Source organism: Nomascus leucogenys, chromosome 8 (genome assembly GCF_006542625.1).
Source record: "Nomascus leucogenys isolate Asia chromosome 8, Asia_NLE_v1, whole genome shotgun sequence".
Taxonomy (NCBI): Eukaryota; Metazoa; Chordata; class Mammalia; order Primates; family Hylobatidae; genus Nomascus; species Nomascus leucogenys.
The window spans coordinates 32,868,246-32,880,752 of record NC_044388.1 but is presented as its reverse complement, the minus strand read 5'-3'; the positions used below and the strand labels follow the sequence as shown (position 1 = coordinate 32,880,752).

The following is a 12,507-nucleotide window of genomic DNA, read 5'->3' as shown; positions in this document are numbered from 1 at the left end:
TATAATGATGTTTGCCCGGAACCAGTTTATTGGGCTAAGCCCTCTTGTAGAAAGGGGCTTTTCAAGCCCATGCCTTTTCCTGGACTTCTCTTTTATGGTATCTGCTCTATTTTAAAATCACAATATCCTAAAGAGCTTTTATTATCTCCTCTTCCGCGGTTTATCATTTGGTTGAAACTGATGAAATCTCTTACTCCTTACCCAGATTGCAACAAATCCAGCGATTTAATTTAACCTCTCTTAAGAACTGACATTCTTATCTTTCTTTCAGGACTATTCTATAGAAATTCATTTAGCAATGACCACCATACATCCCAAATCCTCTGTCCTCTGAAGTACCCCAGTTGACATTTACTGTCATAGTTGCTGGCATGGATGTGTCATTGTCCCAAGATGTGTTTAAGTAGGAACCGTGGTCTAAGAACTATTCCCTTTCTCACCCACCATCATTAAAATATCCTAGAAATGCCTACATATCAAGGTATTTTTTGTAATCGGAAGATAAAATTTAAAAACTCTTTTTAAGATCCAATTTCAGATCAATTTTCAGTTCGGAAAATATGGTTACCATATCACTGTTAATTTTTTATAGTCATTACTAGCTTTCTGGTAATGAAAATGTCAATTACATATTACATTAATTTTAGAACTGAATGCAGTTTAGAAGATAAACTTATTATTCAGCAATACTATAACTTCCCAAGTCCCATTTTAGCTGACATTGGTTTTTTTCATCTGTAAGGTAAGGAGCTTGAACTTCCTCATCTCCAGGGTCCTTCCTGGCTCTCAGGTTCTAGATCCTACAGACCTGATTGCAGGCCTCCTGTCGGATGCACTTCTTACCCTTACTCAGCATACTTACCATGAACCTGCATCACAGCCAACTGGGGTGAACAGAGCTGGGTGCATGGCTGGTGTGTGTGACTCTGTCCTCCTTCAGGCAGAAGAGCTGTCCCTCAAGCTGGACCCCTACATCCGCACACAGAGGAGAGATTGGGATGGAGAGGCCGCTGAGATGCACATCTGGCCCTTGATCAAACATGTGGAAGTGACACTTCCCAAATCCGACCTGATCCCAGAAGGGGTCGTGCTGGTGGACATCCCAGGCACAGGCGACTTCAACAGCAAGAGGGACGAGATGTGGAAAAAGGTGACTGTCTTTCGTAGGTTTAGTTCTCTCTTCCCTCAACTCCTCTACCCTTTCTCAAGCAACAAAGAATGCTCTGCTTTCAGCTTCAGGGATTTTATGAGTTCATTGGAATTAAATTCTTCTAATTTCTATGTTCTAAGTCTCAGGGCCCTGGCAGGATATGGGTGGCCAGGGAAAGCGGGGAGGGAGGAACCATAGGAGGTGACTATTGGAGCTGGGACAAGTGTGTGTGATGTATGAGAAAGACCAGCAATAGAGTGGCTTAAGAGGAAACAGAGTGACCAAGGACAGAATGGATCTAGGAGGCCAAGTGTTGGGGACAAAGCAGAGAAGCTGCAGCCGGTCACCGAGAACCAAGAGGCTGCAACTGTGTTTGCTGTAAGCAGCATCAGCACAGAACTGGAGGGCTGAGGAAGCTGGCGTGGCGGGGGCAGGGCGAGTCTTCCTGGGTGAATGGGAGAAGGAGCGTGGGGTCCGTGGAGGAGGGAGACTATGGAAGACATTCCTGGAAAAGTTCCGGGGTCTTTAGTACCTACTGCTCCAGAGTTTGGCGCGGTAAACAGAGGCGCTCTGGAGCACAGGGTGGGAGGAACACAGGAGTCCAGGAGCTGGAAGGGGACTGCGAGGGGGGACCAGCATCAGTGAGTTGTGAGCAGCACAGCAGCTGCCGAAGAATCCAGTTCTTTAAACTCCGCAGGTTTGTTTAGATGAATGATTGTGCACCATGGGAGCTTGTGACCACGGCTTCCAGTCACAATCTAGAGCAAGATCTAGCCTCTGCCCTGATTGTACAGATGGAGACATGAAGGCTCAGAGACGGAAAGTCACTTGTCCAGGACCACGCAGCCTTGAACTGGAGAGCAGGTTTCCTAACTTCCCTGCTGGGGCTCTATCTACCCCACCTCCCCGAGGGCACGCTCTATATTATCCACTCCCGCAGGAGCAAGGCAGTCCCTGTGTCCTTCCCCTTGGTCGGTGGCTCAGGTCTGGCCTTGTGAGCCTTAGTTTCTGCAAGACCTCGGATCCTGGTGTGGAAATCGCGAATCTTGGCTAGTTCCAGGCCTGGCCGAGAGAGCGACAGCCCAGGAAGGCTGCCAGGGCCTCTCGCTGGATGGAGCCGCGGCTGCAGCCAGTTCAGATACACTGGGCAGCCTATCAAAGACAGCAGATCTGGCTCAGAAAATGTGCTCTGAGGAGGTCAGGCTGAAGTGAGGGATGGTTCCCACTGTGCTCTGCCTGGCCCGGCTCCCCTGCATTCTTGTGGGTTTTTTTGACCTCCTCTCACAAGAAGTTACTCAAGACCCCCCTCTTTGCAGGGAAACAACACAGTCGCCCTCCCTATGTCTCTCAGGCTGCCAGCCTTGCCTTCCCTAAAACCCGTTATGAATTCAGATGTCCCTGAATCTGATCTGCCACTTAGAAGTCATGTGACTTGAGGCATGTCTCTAAGCCCCTCTGAGTCCCATTCTCATCGCGGGGGCCTGGAGAGATGCAGGTTGGGGGTGGTGGGGTGCCACCTCATCTACTCCTAAGTCTGGCAGTTCTGGTTTTATAGAAATGCTTTTTTGTATCTTCTGCGACACTAACTTTACCAAACCCTGGCAGTGGGGAGCTTTGTGTGGGGTCTGAAATTTAACCACTGCACCCTTTATGGTTGCTGTCCTTTTCTCTTGTTAGTAAACACTAAGCACCCATGGCTTACCAGGGCCATGGGGAATATGAAGGTGACGGGGGCCCTGCCCTTGAGGAGCACCCAGCCTGGCATCCTTATGGCCTTCCACTGGCTGGACCATTCTCTGCCCACTGTTGACACTACAGAGCTGGAAGCTGCTTCTACGTTTGTTTTGTTTTGTTTGCAACAGCGTCTTGCTCTGTTACCCAGACTGGAGTGGTGGCATAATCATGGCTGACTGCAACCTCGACCTGCTGGGCTTGAGCAATCCTGCTGTCCCAGCCTCCTGAGTAGCTGGGGCTACAGGTGCACACCACCACACTTGGCTAATTTTTTTCTTTTTTTTTTTAGAGATGAGATTTTACCATATTGCCCAGGCTAGCCTTGAACTCCTGAGCTCAAGTGATCTGCCTGCTTTAGCCTCCCAAAATGTTGGGATTAGAGGCGTGAGCCACCACATCTGGCCCAGAGCCCAAAGCTTTTCTAAGTTGATTATAGTTTGGGAGGCAGAAGGGCCATAATGGTTTTTATTTTCTTGCCTAAATCAAAGTCCATTCACGTATAGAGGAGAGACAGGATCCATCGTCGCGTGGCCCTTCACGAGTCTCTTTACCACTTCGGCCTCATTACTTCCCTGTAATCCAAGGGGTTTGTCTAACTTGAGAAACTGATGCTTTTTAAGCAATGATGTATGGAGCCAAAAGGTTTATGGATAGAGGGTAGAGGGCATTGAGCTGATGGTGGTTCTGGGTCCTGCACTCCCAATTCAACCAGAGCAGTTCTGCTTTTTAAAAATCAAGTTTATATGTTGGAATTCTAACTAAGATTTCATTTGAAAAAGCCTCCCCTGCTAAAAGCAAGCTGAAACCCACTGCCCTGGATCAGGGTTTCTCAATCTCTTGACATTTTGGGCTGCCAGATAATTCTTTGTGGGATGGGAGCTGGGAGGGGGCTGTCCTGGGCATTGAAGAATGTTTAGCAGCATCCTCGGCCTTTACCTGCAAGTACCCCCCAAGTTGTCGCAATTAAAAATGTCTCCAGACATTGCCAAATACAGATGCTCATTGATGTATCATAGAGTTGCATCCTGATAAGCCCACTGTAAGTTGGAATCATAACCATCATTAGCCCTGATTGTACTGGACTCACCAATTGTTCAGTAAACCCATTGTAAAGTTGGAAAGAAAAATTGTAAGCTGAATCATCACAAATTGGAGACTGTTTATATATTCTGGGGCACAAAATCTCTACTAGTTAAAAACTACTGGTATAAAGCAAAATGATGATTTAATTTTCAAATCACAAACATGTCACCCCTTTGTATGCAAAGCACTGAGGAACCACAAATAAACTCAATCCCTTAGTTGAACCAGATTTTCATTTATGTGGAGGTAAGACAAGAGTAACAATACAATTAGAGAAATGTCACAAGGCTATGCGTGATCGTCATGTGAAAGTTGCATATTTAATAAAGCAACATTCATGCCATTAATATGTTGTTGTTTCATGTTCACTGGCCTTTGCAACTTGTCATATGGTTTCTGGCTCCCTGCTGCCATCTGGTGGCATTGTCCTAAAAGTGCAGGGGCAGTCAAACATCAAAATGCTGCCGTCAGGTGACAGCTTGAGGGTTGGTGCACCACCAAACCTAGCTCTGGAAAAACAAGAATTTTCCCCAGGGGACAACTGAGATAAAGCAAGCCAGTGATGGATCTGGGACTGGGACTGGAGGACTGATTTAGGGAATTCTGTCAATCTCTAATGCCACAAACTTCTGTGAAGCCTCTCCTGTATGCTAAGCACTGGGCTTGAGGTGAGGTGGATCCCAAGAGGAAAGGTGCAGACGGTCGCTTCCCATCAAGGGGCAGAGAGCAGACCTGGTGCAGTCACTGTGTCTCAGAGGCGCTGCGGGAGGTAAGTCCAGGTGTTACAGGATGCAGAGGCCAGCCCATGCCCGAGGGGTCCTCCACAGTCTTGAGGAATAAATGGGGGCTAGGCAGAGGCTGTGGCCAGGGAATTAACAGAACAAGGCACATATGAGAAATGACGCATAGCTCAGTCCAGCTAGTGCACAGAGTGCGGTGGGGAGCGGTGAGGGGTGGGACTGGAGGGAGAGGCTTAAGGGATACATTAGGGAATCGGTACTCAGGAACTGTGACTCCATTCCTGTGCTGACACATGCCGTGGTCATGTTTTGCAGACCATTGACAAGTGCTCAGTGATCTGGGTGATCAGCGACATAGAGCGAGTTTCTGGGGGGCGAGCCCATGAAGACCTTCTGAATGAGAGCATCAAAGCCTGCCAGCGGGGCTTCTGTAGGGAAGTGGCCCTGGTGGTCACCAAGACGGACAAACTCCACTTGCCAGAATACCTAAGGTACTGCGCTGCGCTCGCGGGGATGTGGGCTGCAGTCAGGGGCTTTCCTCTGTGGGTCCCGACTACAGTAGCATGGAGCTTGACTTTGTAACGTGGTGACAGGGCTTCAGGAAGTGACTGTTGGGGAGGAAAGGAAAGGCTGGGTGACTTCCTGGGACATCAGGACCCTTGGTTGGGTTGTCTCAGGAATCTGAACCTTCCAGGGTAGCTGCTTAGGGCCAAGCTGGTGTCCCCTACACAGCTCCAGGGGTGCCACTCAGATGCAGATGTACCAGATGCAGATGGTACCTCCTGCACCGTGCTATGTGATGATCCCACCTGCTCCACAGACGTAGAAAGTGTAGACGCCCCCAAAACTAGGAGGTACAGCCTATAATCCTATCTGGTAGAGTACAGCCTTTTTTTTTTTTTGAGACAGAGTCTTGCTGTGCCGCCCAGGCTGGAGTGCAATGGCATGATCTCAGCTCACTGCAACCTCTGTCTCCTGGGTTCAAGCGATTCTCCTGCCTCAGCCTCCCAAGTAGCTGGGATCACAGGCGCCGGCCGGTATGCCCAGCTAATTTTTGTATTTTAGTAGAGATGGGGTTTCGCCATGTTGGCCGGGGTGGTCTTGAACTCCGGACCTCAGGTGATCTGCCCGCCTTGGCCTCCCAAAGTGCTGGGATTACAGGTGTGAGCCACTGCACCCAGCCCAGGGTACAGCTTTGATGTTTCAGGGTTTTGTACTCCTGAGCTTTTTCAAAATTGTTAAATTTTTATTTTTATTTTAAGTTCCAGGGTACATGTGCAGGATGTGCAGGTTTGTTACACAGGTAAACATGTGCCATGGTGGTTTGATGCACAGATTAACCCATCACCTAGGTATTAAGCCCAGCATCCCCAGCCAGTGACTCCTGAACTTTTTAACTCACTTGGAGCAGGTCCTCAAAAGTTTCAGAACTTCGGGAGAAGGTAGATGCATTCTCTAAGAGTTGTGTTATAACAAATAACAATGAAAGGTATGCATTTTTAGGCTTAATAGATGTTGATTTCCATGGAGAGCTCTGTTGTCCCTATAGTTAGGAAGATCATAACTAACCTTCTATATTGGGACAATTTTGAGAGTGAGGGGGGTGTGATTAGTCCTTAGAGGGGATCAGCGGGTATATACTGGGCTTTCCTGGATCCATGGGGTGTGTGCTCACGGGATGTGATGTCACGGAAGCGTCTCACCTCTAACAAGAGCTCCTTTACAGCCCCTCCACCATTTCCTCCACACCCACTGAAACTTAGGTCTGACTGCCGTCTCCAGGAATTCCCTTGCTCTCATGGTCTGGGTTGGAATTGCAGCTTTGTTTTTTTCCTCCTGCATTTCTACCCACCTCACCCCAGCAGAGAATATCTCCAGCCCTCCCTTTCCAATGCCAACACTAAAATTAACACAATTAGGCTGAGTGTGGTGGCTCACACCTGTAATCCCAGCACTTTGGGAGGCCGAGGTGGACAGATCACAAGGTCAGGAGATTGAGACCATCCTGGCCAACATGGTGAAACCCCGTCTGTACTAAAAAATACAAAATAAATTAGCCAGGCGTGGTGGTGTGCACCTGTAGTCCCAGCTACTCAGTAGGCTGAGGCAGGGGAATCGCTTGGACCTGGGATGTGGAGGTTGCAGTGAGCTGAGATCGTACCACTGCACTCCAGCCTGGGCAACAGAGCGAGACTCTGTCTCAAAAAAAAAAAAAAAAAAAAAATTAACATAATTAAATCTAATTTATTAATGGTAAGCATTTATTGAACACGGGTAGGGGCTGTGGATTCAGAGGCACATTGCCCAGTCTTTGAGCTCACCATCTAAAAGAGGGTTAAAGGTTATACATGAAGGGACAAGCCAGGTGCTATGGGAACCCAGGGTGAGAGGGCTGCATTTTTGACTGGGACAGGGAGTGAGGTCACAGAAAATGTTCACAGCTGACAAAACGCTAGCTGGCCGTTGAGAAATGAAGGCACTTTTTTCAAGTGGATGCTGGAGATGGGTCAGAAGAGAGAGCATCGGGTGAAAGAAAGAACTTATGAAAAGGCACAGACACAGAGGAGTGTGTGCTGCTTTTGGGGAAAGTCGAAAGACTGCAGTGACACATTGTAAAAGTTAAGTAATTGTTACATTTTTCTAATTTCATTTCAGGGAAGAAAAGGCGGGAAATGTAAGTATGAACTAGTTTATTTTTATTTTTATTTTTAAATTATTATTTATTTATTTTTTTTTTTGAGACAGAGTCTCGCTGTGTCACCCAGGCTGGAGTACAGTGGCGCGATCTCGGCTCACAGCAACCTCTGCCTCCCAGGTTCAAGCAATTCTCCTAACTCAGCCTCCAGAGTAGCTGGGATTACAGGTACCCACCACCATGCCTGGCTAATTTTTGTATTTTTTAGTAGAGATGGGGTTTCACCACGTTGGCCAGGCTGGTTTCGAACCCCTGACCTCAGGTGATCCACCTGCTTTGGCCTCCCAAAGTGCTGGGATTACAGGCGTGAGCCACCGCACCCAGCCTGAACTAGTTCTTTTTAAATAATGCTTTTTATGACTGATATTACAGCTGGCTCTTGAACAACGTAGAGATTAGTGTGCCAACTCCCTGCTCAATCGAAAATCCACACATAATTTTTGATTCCCCAAAAACTTAACTACTAATAGCCACCGTTGATTGGCAGTCTTACTGATAGCATAAACAGTTGATTAATACATATTTTGTGTATGTATTATGTTCTGTATTCTTACAATACATAAGCTAGAGAAAAGAAAATGTCATTAAGAAAATCATGGCCGGGTGTGGTGACTCATGCCTGTAATCCCAGCACTTTGGAAGGCTGAGGTGGACGGATCACGAGGTCAGGAGTTTAGACTAGCCCAACCAACATGGTGAGACCCCGTTTCTACTAATGCAAAAATTAGCTGGGCGTGGTGGTGTGCACCTGTAATCCCAGCTACTCAGGAGGCTGAGGCAGGACAATCACTTGAACCTGGGAGGTGGAGGTTGCAGTGAGCTGAGATCACGCCACTTCACTCCAGCCTGAGCAACAGCGAGACTCCATCTCAAAAAAAAAAAGAAAGAAACAAAGAAAGAAAATCATAAGGAAGAGAAAATACATTTACAATACGGCACTGTATTTATCAATAGCATCAGTTTACTTCATTTGTTTATAAGATGAATCGTACATCTGAAATGACAGGCAACAGCAGCTGCAGACCTCAATCTATGGTATGTATGAAGCGATTTAACTTTTTCTTGTAATGTCATGACTTTTCTCTGCTACTTGGGAGCCCCTCCAGGATCACTGGACTTCACATAGGTCCGATGGTGTTATTCAGGATTTAGGGTATTGCACTAAACAGGCTGAAAAATACATGAGAACTGCAAGAGATCACTTTTTATTGCCAGATGCAATTTACTAGAGCGATGAACTGCTCACGTGGAGATGATTAGTATCACATGGTGTTTGGCGTTTTAAGTGGATATTTGCAACACTTGAGCTCACCACAACAGCAACAGGAGGTGGCTCTGAAGTTATTACAGTAGTATAGTGTGTACTACAGTTAATTTTATGTAGTTATGATTTAATACTGCATCTTAATGTTTGTTTCCATTTCTCTTGACTGCAAATGGTGCCATGTAGTCTATAGGTGTTTACAGAAGTTTTGATAAATTTTAACTTTTCATGATAAAATCGTGTGCATTTCATGGTAGTACATTATCAAATATAAACTGGGATCTACATCTATTTTATGCATTCATGACACCTTTTTGTTAATTTTTTGATATTTCTAGGCTACAGGGTTTGTCTGTGAGTTTTTTCAGATTGTCGCAAATCTTCAAAATCTTTTCCAATTATTGAAAAAGAATCCACATGTAAGTGGACCTACGTAGTTCAAACCCATGTAGTCCAAGGGTCAACTGTGTTTTTTTTTTTTTTTTTTTTTTTTTGAGACAGAGTCTCACTCTGTCGCCCAGGCTGGAGTGCAGTGGCGTGATCTTGACTCACTGCAACCTCTGCCTCCTGTGTTCAAGCGATTCTCCTGCCTCAGCCTTCTGAGTAGCTGGGACTACAGGACGTGCCGCCACACCTGGCTAATTTTTTGTATTCTTAGTAGAGATGGGGTTTCACTGGATTAGCCAGGATGGTCTCGATCTCCTGACCTTGTGATCTGCCTACCTTGGCCTCCCAAAGTGCTAGGATTGTAGGCATGAGCCACCGTGCCCGGCAACTGTGTATAATTCCAATACAGTGCATGCATATTTGACTGTCTGGACCAAATGAAAATCTCCCAAAAAATGTGTATCTTGCCACCTCATCATTGTTGATAACGCTGCTCTCTGCATGCTTCTATTTCCTTTCACAACCTAGCAAGCTATTCAGAGTCAGCGAGAGGCTGTTTTAGAAAGAAATGAAATGACAAAACTACAAAGGACTAGAATTCTCAAGGAAAAACTGAAGGTGAGTTAATAAGTTTCCCTATGTGTTTTTCTGTATCGCAGCAACTAGATTTTGAGAAACAAATGTATGCCTGGTATTGTGTAGTTGCAAGGGCAAAAGCTTTGGAATGGACAGTTTGTTTGTTTTGTTTTGAGACGGGGGTCTCACTCTGTTGGCCAGGCTGGAGTGCAGCGGTGTGATCTCGACTCACTGCAACCTCTACCTCCCAGGCTCAAGAGGTCCTCCCACCTCAGCCTCTCAAGTAGCTGGGACTATAGGCATGCACCACCATGTCTGGCTAATTTTTGTATTTTTTTGTAGAGATGGGATTGCACCATGTTGTCCAGGCTGGTCTCAAACTCCTGGGCTCAAGCGATCCACCTGCCTTGACCTCCCAAAGTGCTGGGATTACTGACCTAGAGGAGACAGTTTGGATTTAACTCAGTCCTACTGCTTCAGTTACGTCTCTGAGGCACCATTTTCTCATCTTTAAAGTGGGGAGATAATGATCTCTATCTCCTGTGATTGTCAGGAGGGTCGAATGAGCCTGTGGTCCACAGAGGAGTAGGCCCTGGTGAGTCTGGGATCACCATACAGTGGAGGAATTGTGGACTGCTCTGGAACACGGAGGAAAGATGCCAGGTCACACTGGTGGCATGTGAGGTGGGACTGGGGAGGTGTTCAAAGAAAACTCAGCCTCTAAGCAGAATTTTATTTTATTATTATTATTATTTTTTGAGACTTAGTCTCACTCTGTTGCCCAGGCTGGAGTGCAGTGGGACAAACTCAGCTCACTGCAACCTCCGTCTCCTGGGTTCAAGCAATTCTCCTGCCTCAGCCTCCTGAGTAGCTGGGACTACAGGCGCATGCCACCATGCCTGGTTAATTTTTGTATTTTTAGTAGAGACAGGGTTTTACCATGTTGATCAGGCTGGTCTCGGACTCCTGACCTCAGGTGATCTGCCTGCCTTGGCCTCCCAAAATGCTGGGATTACAGGCATGAGCCACTGAACCTGGCCAATTTTATTATTATTTTTTTTAAAGATGGGATTTCCACTATGTTGCCCAGGCTGGTCTCAAACTCCTGGGCTGAAGTGATCCTCCTGCCTCAGCCTCCCACGTAGCTGGGACTACAGCTCGGTAGGCACCACAGTGCTCTGCAGAGCAGAATTTTACAGAACCTGTAGTCTTTAGTAAGGTGAAAAAGTTGAGAAGGCACTTTTGAGGCAGAAGCAAGAACACCATTGACACAGGCTGCTGTGTTTGGCGAATGACAGGCGAGCTGCTTGGAAAGGCTCAGAGGGAGAGTGTGAGAGGGAGTGGACAGAGGTAAGGCCCGAGCTGCACTTAGTGTTCTCTTATTTTTACTATTTTATCACTAAAATAGGTACAAACGTACAACTTATTATCATAGTCTTTTTTTTAAATTTTTTATTTTGAGACAGAGTTGCACTCCATTGCCCAGGCTGGAGTGCAGTGGTGCAATCTCGGCTCACTGCAACCTCCGACCCCTGGGTTCAAGTGATTTTCCTGCCTCAGCCTCCTGAGTAGCTGGGATTGCAAGTGCCCACCACTATGCCCGGCTAATTTTTGTATTTTTAGTGGAGATGAGGTTTCACCATGTTAGCCAGGCTGGTCTCAAACTCCTGACCTCTGGTGATCTGCCTGCCTCGGCCTCCCAAAGTGCTGGGATTACCAACGTGAGCCACCGCGTCCAGCCTATAATAGTCTTATACAACTATAAAACTAAAACCAAGTTTAAGATAAAATATAAACAACACAACATAAGGGATATATCAGAGTAAGTACAATGTGACAGATGATATGTTTGGCTGAAACAAAATCTTCGGTATTGGATTCAATAGTAAAAACATTTGGCCGATGTCCAGCTCTATATTCAATTTCTTTCTGTATTTTGCCTTCAATAATACTGATACAGAAAACGTCTGTTGTGCAACGTGGAATTGAAAACTTCAAAGCTTTTGTTTCTAGCGCAATATCATTAGGCCTCATACTTAAGCCAAAATATTCTACCAGGCAATTCTTGAATGCCAGTTTTAATGAGGCAAAACTTAGTACAGCTGGTCTTGGTCTCCTGAATTGTTCTTGTTGGTATTAAAGAAATATGCATTGTGTGAGTGCCTGATCATATGATCCCTGAAAATGGAAACGTAGAATACTTCAATACACAATTTACAACTATGCCAGTAAACATGCCGAATTGGTTTGTATGAATTAGGGCCTGGGCAGCAATACATCAGTTTGCAGGGTTACTACAGCTGTCACTGCTATGGTGCAAGTTCTTCTGAGGCCTCCAAACCACACCTCTGATGGCAAGGTGATGCCTTCATTCTCCAACCACTTTATTTCAGTTTGAATTATTGTGAAACCTTTACTTGTGCTACATGCCGTCGTTTGGAACTTTTTTTTTTTTTCAGACGGGTCTCACTCTGTTACCCAGGCTGGAGTGTAGTGGCACAATGATAACTCACTGCAACCTTGAATTCCTGGGCTCAAACTATCTTTCTGCCCGCCCTCCACTCCCCCTGACCCCCACCAGCCCCGCAAGGAGCTAGGACTACCAGTATACCAGTATGCACCACCACATCCAGCTAATTTTTAAATTTTTTGTAGAGACAGCGTATGTTGCCTGGGCTGGTCTCTAATTCCTGGGCTCAAGCAATTCTCCTGCTTGGGCCTCCCAAAGCACTGGGATTACAGGTGTGAGCCACAGTGCCTGGCCTTGGAGCAAATTTAGTTTTAATCACAGAAAACATGACACGGAAGTTCTTTATAAGGCATTCTTTGAGTTTCCATCACTTTTTTTTTTTTTTTTTTTGGCTGGGTGTGGGATAGG

At 46.2% G+C, this 12,507-nt stretch overlaps 1 protein-coding gene across 1 annotated transcript in view; it reads left to right on the top strand.

Annotated features, from left to right (window-relative positions):
* The window catches only part of NUGGC (nuclear GTPase, germinal center associated), a 60,666-nt gene that overhangs the window by 17,733 nt on the left and 30,426 nt on the right, over window positions 1-12,507 (top strand). The window contains exons 7-10 of the mRNA XM_003272916.4: window positions 941-1,150; window positions 5,023-5,198; window positions 7,363-7,381; window positions 9,582-9,671. Of these exons, the coding sequence (XP_003272964.2) occupies window positions 941-1,150; window positions 5,023-5,198; window positions 7,363-7,381; window positions 9,582-9,671 (495 nt within the window). The remainder of the gene's footprint in view (window positions 1-940; window positions 1,151-5,022; window positions 5,199-7,362; window positions 7,382-9,581; window positions 9,672-12,507) is intronic.